Genomic DNA, 14,526 nt, shown 5'->3' on the forward strand with positions numbered 1-14,526 from the left:
CCTGAGTGTGGTGTGGAGGAGCTTTGAGGAGCGGAACAGAGAAGACATCAGAGGAGGCTCTGCAGCAGCTCTCCAGTGCTTCCAGCCACCTTCCCTGTGTGCAGCCCCAATCCCACAGCACAGGAATGAAAGGAGCCAGCTCCAGCACCATGGAGCACTGCAGGAGAGCATCGACCACCTTGTCTGGGGCACCTGGGGAGGAACCTGCCCCAGCTGCTCCCTGCAAAGGGGCTGGAGGGATGGGAGCTAAACGTGGGTGTGGATGCTCTGCTTCCAAGAGCCCCTCAGCAGTGAACTGACCTAAACACCCTCAGCACAGAGCCCCAGACTGGTCTGGGTTGGAAGGGACCTTAAAGCTCATCCAGTGCCACGGGCAGGGACCCCTTCCTCTGGAGCAGCTTGCTCCAAGCCCCTGTGTCCAACCTGGCCTTGAGCACTGCCAGGGATGGGGCAGCCACAGCTTCTCTGGGCACCCTGTGCCAGCGCCTCAGCACCCTCACAGGGAAGAGCTTCTGCCTAAGAGCTCAGCTCAGTCTCCCCTCGGGCAGGTTCAAGCCATTCCCCTTGGACTGTCCCTACAGGCCCTTGTCCCAAGCCCCTCTCCAGGTTCCCTGCAGCCCTTTAGGCGCTCCGAGGCTGTTCTAAGGTGTCCACAAACACCAAAGAAAGCCCCAGTTCTATCGTGAGCCCTCATTAAAACCCAGCCAAGTGCTTGGTTCCTCCCCAGGGCCGTGCTGCAGAGGTTGCTTTGCACTCCACGGAACACGGCGAGGTGTGATGCTGCCGCAGCAAACAGGGCAGGGAAACCAGGAGAGCTCAGCGGCACCGAGCAAACGGCTGTGGTACCCTTCCAAGGGAGGGAATTTGCATCCAAAGCATCAAGAAGGCTTTAAGTGGGTGTTTCAAATGAATCCAGAGCAGGTCCATGCCGCCAGCTTGTGTTTGTGACTGGAATCCCAGCCTGAGACCTCAGTGAGAGCCTCCCCTCGGCAAGAGGTGAGAGCTCCAGCTTGTAGCACAGGGAAAGAATGTGGAGCACAACATATGTGCAGGTAATCCCATATGAACAGTCCATAGGCATCAGTGCTAATTGGGGCTCCCAGCCCCCTGTGCCTGAGAATGAACAAGAGTCCCAGAATCCCAGCCTGGTTTGGGATGGAAGCGACCTTAAAGCTCCTCCAGATCCAACCGCTGCCATGGGGACCCCTTCCACTGGAGCAGCTCCAAGCCCCTGTGTCCAACCTGGCCTTGAGCACTGCCAGGGATGGGGCAGCCACAGCTTCTCTGGGCACCCTGTGCCAGCGCCTCAGCACCCTCACAGGGGTGGAAGGTGGGTATAAGAAGTTCTTCCTTACATCCACCCTGCGCAAGCACTGGGTTCGCATCCTGCTGCATCTCCCTGCATCCCACACAGCCTGCCCCGGTGAACGCTCTCCATGCCTTTGTTAAGCACTGCAGCTGGCTTTGCACAGCAGCTCCCCAGGGAAAGCCAAAGGGAGCTGCTGCGGTGGGGCTGGGTTTCCCCATGCTGCTGAGCTTCCCTCAGGCACATGGACTGGGAACATGGATTGAAGGAGAAGGAAGCAAACTCTGGGCCAGGCTTTAGCCCCTCTGGGGCTTGGACCAGCCCAAGACAACGGTGCCCTGCACAGACAAGCCTTTCCTTAGTGGTGAGCACCGGTGTGAGCAAGGAGCCTACAGCTTAATTCAACCAAATGAAGGTTATCTTGAGGCTTTGTCTATGCCAAAATCACAAAAAGCCTTTGCAGACAAGCACTGACAGGGCCAGGGTAACCCAGCAAAGGTAAAGCCAGGGCCAAGAGCATCACCTGCAAGCTGGAAGCAGCCTCTCCAGGCAATCAGCTCCCCAAGAGCTGCCCCAAACCCTGCTGCTCCCCAGTCCTAAAGCCAAGAGACCCCAAGGGGGCACTTGCACCTCCAAGGGGAGCCTTTGTAAGGCTGCAGGGTCCCTTTGCAGCCTCAACGGGTGCTGCCAGTGCCATGTTTGGTCTGTGAGTGCCATCTACAGGGTTCCCCAGTGCCCGGGCCCTCACCTGCATGCTCCAATGGAAGCCCCTGCCAAGGACAAGGTGAAACCATGCAGCAAATGCAGCCGCTTGCCTCCTGTGGGGCAAGGATGCAACGAGGAGAGCAGGGACACAAGGAAAGTGGCTTCTCACTTCTTCAGTGCCACTCATGTGCACAGCCAAGCCTTTACAACCACCCTCCTTCCAGAGATGGGTGGAAAGCAGATGGTAGTGCCAGGGAACATCCTTCATTTGATTCAGGCTTTAGTTCTTTGGGCTGAAGAGCCAGGATATCCCCACCAGGCTCCCAAATAAGCCAAACGTAACTCGGTTCTCCTGTTACAGAGGGGCTGGATTTTACAGAGTAGGGATTTTACTGAAGTCTTCTGTACAAGAGAAGGGATTAACGTCACACAGGGAGGAAGGAACAGGAGGAGACTTTGGGAAAGCAAAACCAACCCTGAGATGACTGGTGAAGGTGAGCAGCAGGCAGTGAGAGACATGTGGCCCCAACACACAGGGCAGGCTGATGGTGTCACTGCTGCCAAGCTCAGGCAGTGGGAGGTTCCACGGTGGCACCAGCCCCACAGAACCACAGAGGGAGCAGGTGAAGGGAATGCTTTATTCCACTTGTGTCAGGATACAGGAGGGGGGGATGCTGTAAACCATGGTAAAACAATCAATCGATGCAGGGCTGGTTGCTATTTAAATCAGCAAGTGAAGCAGGAGGTGAAAGACTCGTTCCTCCTTCCCTGGGAGCACAGGCAACACGATGCACTCAGGGGCTGCCTTATTGACTCCTTGGCAAACTGCTCAGAGCACAGCAGATCCCACGTCCAAGGGAAACAAAACAGAAGCACGTTATTAGCACCAGAGAGAGGATGCTCAAATCGCGCTCGCTCAATCTCATTAACCTCAGCAGACGGTGCAGTCGATTTGCCTCGCAGCTCAGCATCAACAGCAGAGGATTCCATGCAGCTTTCCAAGAAGATCAGAGGGGCAATTACACAAAGTTAAGAAATGAGGCTTTGGCTTGATACCATTGGGATTGTTTCAAGCAAACCCTGTAGCTGTCACTTGTGACACACACAGGCTGGTGACTGCAGCATCGGCCTCATGGCCCTGTGCCCATCAGCTCTGACAGCCTTTTGGCACTATTGCCTGGAGCCCTGCACAGGCCAAAGACCACAGAGTCCCCCTCCTGGCTCACTCTGGAGCAAGAAAAGGAGCTGGTGAGGCACGTGTGTTTGTTTGCATCCATGTATTTAAACATAGAATGCTACTGGAAGATCCAACTGTTGCAGAGACCTGCGAGGCTATCAATGCCTGTATCAAATACACATAAAGCACCTAAAACTATAACTGAAGTAACTACTCAGCTGCTCTCTTATTACAGGAACAATGAGAGGCTTTAAAAGCCACTCTCATTAGCAAGATCAACCGCTCCCAAAAGAGCCTGCACCGATTCCCATGGGCTGTTCCACCGCTGGGAGGAAAAGCTGCTCCGACAGCTCCAATTTATTCTTCCAGGAGGCATGGAGCAGCGATGCCAAGCAACAGACTTGTCCTCAAAGGAGCCTCGCATCTGTGATCAGCATCTTTGTCTTCTCCTCTGAGAAAATGCCTTTAAGGATACTTTAGAATGGAGCAGGAATGCAAGGTCCTGGCCTGCAAAGAGCAAACCCAGGCCCAGGCCTCCAAGGTTCAGGATGCTTCAGGGGGAAATGAAAACAGCCACACAGGGGCATTGATTACAGCTCAAACCAGGCTCCAGACAAAACAGGATCAGAGCAGAAGGGATTGCAATGCTATGCTATAGCCTCACCATCACCTTTTTCCTCTCTACCCTTTAAAGACTCTGAAGAGCCGTGTCCCCTGGGCTGGCAGATCCTCCATTACCATGTGCATACACAGCAGCAAAACCCAGGCCTCATTATGTGCTCTGGCTCATTCCTTCCACACCTTTCCCTGCTCAAATTCTAAATTATCTATTACAGCCAAATCAAATCCTAGCAAAAACCACGTTCGCTGCAGGACCTGCGGCTCGAGGTCTCCTCTTATCAAAACCACCCCACTTTTAATACTAAAAAAGAGATCATCCACTCCTGCAAGGTGAGGAAACGGCCAAATTGCAACCCCCACCTGTCTAACAAGGAGCAGAGCCTAAAGAATGATCAAGCTCATTGCCTCGGGTAAAGAAAGGCCAAGGAATGGCTGAGCAGAGGCATGCATGGCAGTGGGCTGAAGCAGAGCCAGGCTGACCCGGCTCTGGCACAGAGCCCTCAGCTCTGCACAGGGAGCTGAAGAGGCAGAGGAAGCGATCAGCACATGCACAGGCCTGCCGGGCTATGCAGGATCAAGGAAGACACGCTACCACGAATCAAACACATCAGCTCTCTGATCACCCAAGGGGCAGCAACGGCCAGGTTTAGCCATTACTCCATCCTCAGAGAGGAACGCAGCGAACGCTTTCATCTCCGCATCAGCTAAACAAGCAGAAAGTACCTAAAAGAGGCATGAAAGGATACAAATGATATGAAATTAGGGCACATCCAGGTGCTGTGTTCACATGACAGCATTACTAAAAATATATATATATATATATTCAAAATCTTTTGCACGTGTGCAAGACAGCACCTGAGCGATGCTTCTCCAGGAAACCTCACCCACTGCACAGAGAAACGCTGCCCCTCACACTGGACAGCATCACGATCACACATCACTCCCTCAGCCACTGCACGAGGGGCCTCAGAGCACCAGAGACCCCCTGCAGAACCGCCCTTGCTGTTTGGTTAAGGACAGCTCTTTCTGCTGAGGTTTGTCCCCTTATGTGCAGTGGATTTGCTAACTAAAAGGAAGGAACCATTACTCCAAAGCTGTCTCAAACTTCATCTCAAAGGCGAGGTCAATGGGGGAACTCCCTGACCTGCAGGGTGACTCCCTTGGGTTCTCCTAACAAAGGCACTACCAGTTTTGGGTGGGGTGGGACCTGAGGATACAGGTCTGCAGTACCCATAGTTTTCAAGGGTGGGCCTTCCCTTCAAGCCTAAAATGTGCCCTAAACATGAGCACTGAGCAGGCAGTTTCACCATTGTAGCAGCAGCTCCACCTAACAATGCCTTTCTAACACATTCACATTTGGTCCTGGACTCTAAGAACCCAAATACGAACACAATGGGCTGCACAGAAACATCCCAGTTTGCTGGGCAGACACTGGGACACAGCGTGAGTACCAGCAAATGGAGTGAAACTCCAGTACCCTTCAAGAACAGAGTCAATCTGAGCCAGGGCTGTCTTGGTTTAAGAGTCACAACCTGCAGGGGTTTGGGTCCTGCTTTTCCAGCTATCAGATGCTCAGACAGGTCACTCATCACACCAGCAGTGAAGGTGCCCTAGCCAGACTGCAGGGCTCCAGCTCTTCCTCAGGTGATCACAGACAGAGAGAGCAGCTCAGCATCCCACAGCTTGGTGAGCACCCCATGGGAACAGTCTGAACACCCCACAAGCCTGATTCCTCTTTTGGGGACCTGCTCCTCAGGGCTAAGTGGCACCTTTTGCTTGTAAACATGTCTTTGTAAACTCATGTCACGACCTGTTACTACCTCGTGTAACTGCTCACCTGCAACTACAAGCAAATGGACGCGTTTAACTCATACTTGGAACTGACAGGACGCTATCCACACCCAGCACTAGTGTAACAGACAACAGGAGTTCTCCCAGCTCCTACCAGTTGATTCCAGAGACACTTCCAAAAGAAGTAACCTAATGCTGCATGAAGGAACGAGGAGCAGCCTGTAAAGGAATCCACTCGCCTGCTACATCAAGCTGACAGCCACAGGAAGTAGAGAGGGATATGAACACCTATAAAACACACAGCTGCAGCATTTGAGTCCAGAGGGGGAAGATTACAAATGCTGAGCATCCATCCAGGAGTCACGCTCTCCTCAGCACCTCCCTATGCAGGTAACAGCACCCAAGGCAGCATCCCTTAGCTTGCAGCTCTGCCTTTCCCTAAAAATGGGTGTGAAGAAAACAGGTTTGGTCCCCTTTCCCCCGCCCCAGCTATGGAAGTGTTTGCACTGTTCATTAATAGTCGTTTGAAGCAAATATAGAACACAAAACTCGAGCACTGCTGATCCTGCTGGACTGGCAGCCCCTTTGGTCAGTCTGCGCCGTTGGTCCCAAATCATCTGGAAAGAAGAAGATACCAAACATCAGTGTGATGGGAGAGCGTGGCAGATCACTACCGACCTCAGGACAGCTGGGGGAGCTGAGGGGCCAGGCAGCCAGCACACCCAGGCAACGACTCATCAGCTCCTCCTCAGCCTCTCAAACCTGCCTGAGAATCCCGACGGGTGTCATCCAGGGGGTGAAATCACAGCACTGGGAAAGCAGGAACGGATGCCTCAACGGCAACAGGAGGTTTAGCTTAGGGGAAGTTCCTATACTGAAACAAGGAGGTTTTGTTTTCCTGCCTCAGCTTGGACACACGGGCTCGGTCCCTCCTAGGGGCCAGCTGAGCACAAAGCAGTGCTCCAAACAACCCGGGGTACGTCCCTTTCAGTGCATTTGGTCACACAGACGAAGAAAGGCGAGATGAAGCCTGTGTGCCAACACAGGCAGACCACACACAGGGGTGTTAATGTATGCAGATCTCGTTACGGGATCTGTGCCAAAGCTCCCACACCCTTAGGAAAGGAGGAGAGAGAAACACACGACCCAGGCGCTTACCGCCGCAGGTTCCTCATCTCAAACACCGTGTCCTCGTCGCTGTCGAGCGAGGCCATCTCCGTGCTCTCGTCGTAGCTCGACAGGAGCCCGTATTTCTTCCGCTGAGGTTTCTTCAACCTGAAATGAGTTTTTCGCTCGTTTCTGGCTCCCTCTGACCTAGGGCTGGGGAACACAGAGCGCAGAGTGAGGGAAACGGGGCCGGGAGGCGTTTCATGGCTGCTAATGACCTGCGGTAATTAACAGCGGTGGGAGTTTACGGCACCGCTTCACCCCCAATGCAAGGGGGATGCGCAGGGAAGCGCTTGGGATGCAGATGGGTGCGCAGGGAAGCAGAGCTCCGGCCTGGCAGGGGGAAGGAGGGGGAACCCAAAGCAAACGGGGCTCGGGCCAAGCCGGGGCTGTTCCCGGGGCCGGGCCGCACTCACCGGAACGCCCGCAGGAGGAAATAAAGTGCGGCTAGAGCCGAGAGGGCGCTGAGCACATAGACCGCCCGCTTCAGCACCGGCAGCCCCGACCCCGGCAGCAGCCCTGCCCCTGCCCCTGCCCCTGCCCCGGCCGGGCGCCGCGGGCCCAGCGATGGGCTCGGCTGCGTCCCGTTACCCGGGGCCGCCCGGGTGGTGTTGCTCGGGCCCGGGGTGGGAGGAGGAGTGGGGGAAGCGGCCCGGGCGCCGTGGGGCAGCGGCAGGAGGAAGACGAGGAAGAGGAGGAGGAGGCAGAGGGGCCCCGGCCGCAGCATGGCCGGGCCGGGCGCTGTGGAGCGGAGCCTCGGCGGGGCCGGCGCAGGAAGGCGGTGGGACGGTGCCGCGCAGAGCAGGGCCCGGCCAGGCCCGGTGGAGCCGCACGCCGCGTTCCGGGGCAGCACCGTTCCGGGCCGGGCTGGCCCAGCCGCAGGCCGCAACCGACGGGCGCCGCTCCGCCTCCGAGGGCGGCCGCTCCCCGCTCGGCCCCACCGCTCCCAGCACCGGTGTTCCTCACCCCGCACTCTCAGCTCATCAGCTGCGAGCTCCCCCGGGCACACGGCGGGGAAGCGAACGGCGTTTTGTATAGGAACGGCCTTAACAAACCCCAGCCCCTCCATCGCGCATCCAGCCCCGTATCCCTGCTCCCTCAACCCACCCAGCACCACAATGAGCACTGCCTGGTTTGCACCTATCAAGGGAGTCTGCCTGCGTTTCAGCACCTGGTGTCAAGGAAGGTCTTTCAAATAGCACTTGGTGGTTCCAGCTTGGATTAAACATCACCCGACTGCAAAGGATATTGTGATATATTGGGATATATTGTGATATAATCCTCCAGTACCATGCACATCCCATTGATGCATTACTGGATATAAAATGTGGTGGCTGGTTTAAAATTCCATTCATTTAGGTAATATGAAAAAGGTTAAAAAAGGGTTTGAGTAAAGAAGCTCCATAATCATCCCCATTCCATAGACACAAGCAGCCCCTCATAGTCCTGATGGCTCCTGAGCAGCAAGACCACCATACAAATTCCTTTGTGCCTGGGACTCCCCAGCATCTCTCAATGAGAACACAAGGTTTTAAAGCTGCAATACCACTTAGTTCATTTATACCAGCCAAGCATCCTGCCTCTATCACTGCTGCCTGCTCAGGGGAGCTGACTCAAGCAGCAGAGCAGGAGCAGCGGTTACACCTCAGCAGGTTGGCAAGCCCCAGCCTGCCTCAATAACCAGGCTTTAGAGCCTAGACCAGAGAACACACCATCAACTCTGCCCTTCAAACACCCTGCAGCACTCATTGTCATTGCACCAGACCCATGTGATGTCTCCCAAGACACTCGGGCTGTACGAGCAGGCTTCTTTGCATAACACACTATTAAAAGTGTCCTTCAAGCAGGGCAAAGCACAACCAAAAGCCAGAGAGGTAACAGTACAAAGGGGAAAAGGCAGGATAAAGCAATCAACTGCTCTTTCAACACAAAAAAAGGTGGGCAGGGTAGCAGAAACCATCAGAAACCCTCCTCCTTGCCTACAATACCAGTGCAGTCTCCTGCCCCATTCTCTTTAAAGCTGCCTAAAACACATTCACAGCCACCAGCCTCTCTGGCAGTGTAAATCCTCATCACTGAGCTGCCACGGTTTCAGGTTTGAGCTGGGAACAAGAGCTGGCTGTTCCTGAGCATCAGGTCACAGAGGGGTTCTGGCAGGTCTCATTTTGGAGCCCCATGCCAGGCCATCAGGCCAGTGGGAATTAGAAGTCAACGAAGCTGCTACCTTTGTGAGCAGCAGAAAGACACCTGAGCTTTCATCAGCAGAACTTCAACTGCTCCCATGCATGGGGAAGGAAATCGTTACCCAAGCTCAAAAACCAGATTTAGCACTTAAGTGCAAATGACTTTTGTATTTTCTACCATTTCAACGGGAAGATCAGCTTCTGTTCTACAAACCCCAACTCCTTGTTCATGTCATTTCTCATCCAACAGCTCCCTTCAGCTACTGAAGTTCTGCAGATGCACAACCCTCATGTAATACAAGGTTATGAAATGCAATTGACTTTCTCCCTCGAACTTGCCCTTGAAGTTGCTCTCTGTTCCCCCCCAACCAGAACAGCACAGGTTTCATTGTGTATTTTTAACTGGGCTATACACCAGATACCCAGATCCTATTGTACACCTGGGCCACATCCAGTATTCCTGTGTTTTCCCCACGAAAGCACTATGGAGCTCCATGGGGGTTTTCCACATTCCAGTATTTTATTCCAGCTTAAGTGCCTTGTTCCATTGATCTATATATTTAAAAGATCAGAAACACCCCTGCTCCAAGCTCTTCATCTCCACCTCTCCAGTCAGCAGCCATTCTTCTGGGTCTTCTGATACATTTCATTGCTGCAATGAAATGAAGACGTTGGATTTAAAGGGAGACAAAAAGCCATGGAAATGTTCACCTAAAAAACCCCACCAGTTTTGACATCACCACTAACAGAACCAGGGAGAAGCTGCTGGTTCAGGCAGAGGGACTGAAGAGACCTTACCTGGTTGGCAAACTCCTGTGTTGGTCCCGCTTCCTCACAACGAAGGCTCTCCTGTCCTCAAATCCCCACTCAGCTTCCGTGTTGAGTATCCCTCCTCTCTTCAGCCTGCCAAAGCAAAGGTGCATTAATAGAGGTATCAACTGGAGACTTCACATTGCCACCCGCCTCCCCCAGCACGAGTCACATCAGATACAAGGGTTTCACAAGCCATTCGCTGAACCCATCACACCACAGAAGCACAGTCTGGGAAAACTGTTCCGGGCTGGCTGATGCCTTGGACACACCAGCCAATGAATCATTTGATCCCTAAGCAGAGAGTTAACCACTTTGACATGGCTGCTTAGGAGGTGTGGGCTATGGGAAAAAGTTAATGGCAACAAGTAGGATGGCAAAGAAAGCTACAATTAAAGTGAGCAACTTAATGAAGTCTAGAAAGATTCTCAATAGATGAACACATATCGAGTCAGGGAATTCATTTCCCATCTTGCTTCCATACCTACTAGCAAGACATGACTGCATGCCCATCTCTGATCTGTGGAACCGAAGTTGTGCCACAAGCCAAAGGTTGCATACGGCATGGGTTACAATTTTTCCCTCAGTTGACCAAAATTGCCAAAGGAATATTTTCACAGGTACATTAGACTTTCAAATGAGCTCTCAACAAGAGGAAGGATGCGGACATGAGCAAAAGGAGTTACCTCGAATTACAGGACTATTTCCACATATGAACTAGCCAAGAGAGCAGCTTTCGTCTCAGAGGTTTCTGTTGGAGGCACAACACTTCTTTTCTCCAAGGACACTGCAGTTTTCATATGCTAGCAAAGAATTCTTAGAACTTGTAAGGCAATGACAAAGCTACCTAATCACGGCAATTTACCTACCAGTGAACACTTGTCAAGTTCCTACCGAGTCCAGTTACCAAAGGACTGATTCTTTACTACAGCTTGTCAATGTAGGCTACTTCAGCATTAAGGAAACATCAATCATCCTACCTAACACTGGCATTCCCTCAGCTGCTGACTTAGGCTTTGAGTGCTGAAGCATCCAACAGCGTGTGCTTTCAGTCCTCCTATGTGAAAGTATGTTCAGTTCACATGTCAAGACCGATTCAGATTAGAATCTAGCAGCTGGTCAGTAACTCTGGCTCGCTCTTACACTGCCACTTGCTTCTCCTCTGACATCCTCTACTAAAGACTGTTCTTTTGTCTTCAAGGGTTGTGTTGTGCAATGAAATGTACATGTCAGGAGCAGAGTTCATTTCAGACGGTCTTTTAATAGGCTTCGTAAAGCCAAAGAAAACTGTATACAAGAATCCTTTACCACTTCAAATACAATATCAATGGAATATGCATTATTTCTTCCAGTAAAAAAGGACAATATAAATAAACATTTTCAAGAACCTCTTTTATGGTAAGTTTGCAAGTCTATTTCTGGGTAATTTACATCATTACAACAGTAAAAATACCGTTATGCAGGTTGAACATACAAGCAAGTTTCTCTTTAGATATATCAAGGTGGTTTGCCTTCCAATTTGTACCCAGGCTGCATTCCTACCTTGCTACACTAAAGGAATGTTACAAAAGACGAAGGTAATGCACTTAAAAAAAGAAAAGGTAAGTCCACAGCTTGTTCAGCTTCCAGTGAACATTGAATTAAAGGTCCTTTCTATCTCAAAAGAAAACTGATTCGGGGCCCCAACTTCACCACTTGCAAAAGAAAAAACACCTTGGCTCATCATGGGAGGGCAAAATAAAACGTGAAGTGCTTTCAAAAAAAGATTAAAAACACTTGAAAGCCGAGCTTTCTTAAAAGGAAAGTCTAATCAGACCATCTCGTATCAGAAGCTGTCAGGCTGTGTTTGACAAGATTCAAACTGATAATACTACAAAAGTGGAAATACAAGTAGATGTACTACACAATAACCATTTCAGCGAAGCTCCAAAAATCTTTATAAATACAGCCATTGGAAGGACGATCTTGAGTCAGGAAGGATTTTTACTCGTTGTGTGTAGCTGAGGACAAGAAGCAGGCACAATTGTAAAGGCACTGAAGCATAGACAAGTTCCAGCATTTTACTCCCTTGCATTATTTCAGAAGCTAGTGCTAAGTTTGGCTACATCGCAAGAGAAACTTCCCCCACCCTTGATTAAAGTTTGTTAGGGCATCCGAGTTTTGTCTTTAGTCTCAAGCTTGAGGAATGTACTTTAAAAGCTCCCTTTGCCTTAGATCCAAGCAACTCCTACACATGCATTACAAATTAGAAACTTAACTGGCACAACCACGTCCAAAGCCTGACAGATTGGTTCTTACGGGCAAGAACGGCAATAGCGGTACAGTCCGACTGAGCATCTCCAGACTCAAAGTACAGGGTCAGAAGGTTTAGAGTTCCTACAGCAAACGTACTCATCGTTCCCATTTGAACCAGGGCTTACCGTAACTGTCATAGCTGTCTCTGTATGATCCTCCTGATGACCTGTCTCCATAGCCACCTTGACTCCTGCTGTGAGAAACAGTCACCCGCTTTATATTTGCTCCTGGAGCCTATTGACACATATGCCCAAGAAGCAACGGGCTTAAAGAGCTTTGCAACTAGCACGTGGGATGACTTTACCTGCTATTATAGTAGTCTCTGGAGCCGTTATATCCCCCGCTTCTGGAATCAAATCTGCTTCCGCCATAGCCTCTGTCTCCACCACCTTGAACAAACACAGGTCATGGGTTCCTAAGCATCCCGACAAACACCACCACTGCCCCACACGCTCAAGTGCCCCCCACGTCCACTCACCTCTGGAGAAGCCACGGCCCCGACCTCTGCCCCCACGGAAAAAGCCTCTGCCCCCAGAAGAGCCCCCTCTGTAGCCGCGGGATCTGTTCTCTGATGATTTCCCAGCCTGATCGACTCTGATCTGTCGTCCATCTACAGACTGGCACACAGAAAACACACCGATTTGGTATTTAAACAGCAAAAAAATACATGCAATGGGTTACAGGCTTTTACTACCAGCTATGCAGCATCCGATGCTACCAGTTCTTACAATAGTTTTATTTCACATTAATTAATAAATGCAGATACACAATTAATGCTTCAGGTATACACAGGTATTCCTATAAAGCAGCATTATTTTTTAGTCATATAAGCCACGTTGTACAACTTTAACGACTCATAATTAAACTGTGTTAATGTTCTACTACTCATCTGCTCTACATAACCCTCATGCTTCTCTTAGTATGCTATAGGAAATAAAGCTGCTCCAAAGCCTCCTTACCTTCCCATTCATGGCCATCATCGCATCTTTAGCGTCATCTATGTTTTCAAAAGTGACAAAGCCAAAACCTCTGGACCTCTGAGTCTCTCTGTCTTTCACCACCACAACTATAAAGAAAGGAAGCAAAAAACCCCAAGCCATGAGCACCAGTGCGATGAGACAAACGGATGGGAGCATCCAGCTGGGCGCTGCAGCCTTACCTTCAGAGATCTGTCCGTATTTAGAGAAGACTTGTTCCAGCGACTGCTCGTTGGTGTCAAAACTCAGACCTCCGACAAAGAGTTTTCCCTCATCTGATGCCATTCTGACCTGCGGAGGCAGCATCCCAGATTAAATACTTCCACAAAGCTAGAACCGTTTTCAACAGCCTCACACAGGGCACACGCTCCGCCTCCACGGAAGCGGCGATTTATGTTATAGGAAAGAGCCCACAAACCGGCTCTGCTCATGGAGCAAGCCCGAGGCCGGGGGCCACCGGAGCCTCGGCCCCGACAAGGCCCGGGCCGGGGCCCTGAGGCCGCTCAGGCCCCGCCGCGGAGCCCCCTCCCCGGGTCCCACCGCGCATGCGCGCCCCGCAGCGCCAGCACCGCCCCTCACGCCCCGCCCACCGGCGCACGCGCACTCCGCCGCCCCTCCTCCCGCCAGCCGCCATTTTGCACGGTGGAGGCTTGTCGCCATTTTGTTTCCGAAGGAGTGCTCCGGCCCTCCCGGTCCCTTCTCCTGCCCGGCAAGCAGCCGGGGTAGCTCCGCCGGGCTCCCCGCACGTCCCGGAGGACAGCTACGCCGCGGGGCGGGCGCCATGCCCGGATTACCCCCGGGAACAAGCCCTGCACGCCTAACACACGTTTGCTTTCGCTCCAGCACTCCGAGCGCCCCGGCCCAGCCCGGCCGCAGCCCGCGGGCGCCTTACCGGTGCCCTGGCGCAGCAGCGTCCACGCAGCACTTCAAAGCCTCAACGCGATGTGCAATGGGGCCGGCGGGGCGGTGGCTTATAAACGGCGACTGTTTGCTCCGCCCACCTCCTGAATATGCAGATTAATCCCGCTGAGGGGCGGAGCGAGTGACGACACCAAAGCGCTGCCGCCGCTGCACCTCCTGGTTGGGCCGGAGCTCGTTAATATTCATGAGCGCGGCGGGGGGCGAGGGGCGGGGGGCGCGAGCACAAAACCGCAGCTTCCTTCCCCCGGCCCCGCCTCCCTCGTGTGGGCGGGGCGCGGAGGGCGGCGCCGATTGGCTGGGAGCGCGGAAGCCATTGGCGGGGAGAGCCCCTGTGAGAAGGAAGGAAGTGGAGGCAGCTGATTGGCTGCCGCGGCTCCCGGGGGGCGTGTCCGCGCTGCCCCAGTTTCGCGCCCTTCGCGGCAATGCGGTGGCTGCTGCAGACAAAGGGGCCGCCTGAGGGGCCGCCGCCATCTTGGGCCCGGTCTCCCCGTGGCCTCCGGGCCGGTCCTGCCGCCGGCAGCGGGGCTCCCGCTCCGCCATCCCGCAGCGCCCTGCGCCTCCGCTCTCCCCTCC

General features: G+C 52.9%; 2 protein-coding genes across 7 annotated transcripts; both read right to left on the reverse strand.

Moving 5' to 3' along the window:
• Positions 1 to 6,754: 6,754 nt before the first annotated feature.
• Positions 6,755 to 7,571, reverse strand: FAM174C (family with sequence similarity 174 member C). Its single transcript, XM_061360630.1, has 2 exons — positions 7,184 to 7,571; positions 6,755 to 6,920 (listed from the first exon to the last, which is right to left on the reverse strand). Exons 1-2 carry the CDS (start codon positions 7,492 to 7,494, stop codon positions 6,755 to 6,757), a joined length of 477 nt encoding a protein of 158 aa, XP_061216614.1. The 5' UTR covers positions 7,495 to 7,571.
• A 1,880-nt stretch (positions 7,572 to 9,451) lies between these two features.
• Positions 9,452 to 14,072, reverse strand: CIRBP (cold inducible RNA binding protein). 6 transcript variants are annotated; one of them, XR_009726538.1, is made up of 8 exons: positions 13,925 to 14,072; positions 13,215 to 13,323; positions 13,015 to 13,121; positions 12,534 to 12,672; positions 12,360 to 12,444; positions 12,181 to 12,245; positions 9,749 to 9,853; positions 9,452 to 9,602 (listed from the first exon to the last, which is right to left on the reverse strand). XR_009726538.1 is itself a non-coding variant. In XM_061360331.1 (7 exons), the coding sequence occupies exons 2-7, from the start codon at positions 13,315 to 13,317 to the stop codon at positions 11,744 to 11,746; spliced, it is 516 nt and encodes a 171-aa protein (XP_061216315.1). In that variant the 5' UTR covers positions 13,318 to 13,323; positions 13,925 to 14,072; the 3' UTR covers positions 11,002 to 11,743. The 6 variants fall into 6 exon arrangements, 4 of the variants coding, with proteins under 4 accessions (XP_061216315.1, XP_061216242.1, XP_061216154.1 ...); XR_009726533.1 differs by having other exon boundaries at positions 12,181 to 12,248; XM_061360331.1 differs by lacking the exons at positions 9,452 to 9,602; positions 9,749 to 9,853 and adding an exon at positions 11,002 to 11,760.
• Between the last annotated feature and the right edge of the window lie 454 nt (positions 14,073 to 14,526).

Source organism: Neopsephotus bourkii, unplaced genomic scaffold (genome assembly GCF_033783945.1).
Source record: "Neopsephotus bourkii isolate Nb327-2 ecotype Australia unplaced genomic scaffold, CSIRO-AGI_Nbou_v1 NB_2, whole genome shotgun sequence".
In the NCBI taxonomy this organism is placed as follows: Eukaryota; Metazoa; Chordata; class Aves; order Psittaciformes; family Psittacidae; genus Neopsephotus; species Neopsephotus bourkii.

Bases quoted from the DNA above. Each gene is read 5' to 3' on its own strand.
- FAM174C (XM_061360630.1), bottom strand. From the start codon at position 7,494: ATGCTGCGGCCGGGGCCCCTCTGCCTCCTCCTCCTCTTCCTCGTCTTC. The intron at 6,921-7,183 runs GTGAGTGCGGCC...TGTGTTCCCCAG, and splicing joins TTCCTCCTGCGGGCGTTCCG to CCCTAGGTCAGAGGGAGCCA.
- CIRBP (XM_061360082.1), bottom strand. From the start codon at position 13,317: ATGGCATCAGATGAGGGAAAACTCTTTGTCGGAGGTCTGAGTTTTGAC. The intron at 12,673-13,014 runs GTAAGGAGGCTT...TCTGTGTGCCAG, and splicing joins TGATGGCCATGAATGGGAAG to TCTGTAGATGGACGACAGAT. The intron at 12,249-12,359 runs GTAAAGTCATCC...TGTTTCTCACAG, and splicing joins AGAGACTACTATAATAGCAG to CAGGAGTCAAGGTGGCTATG.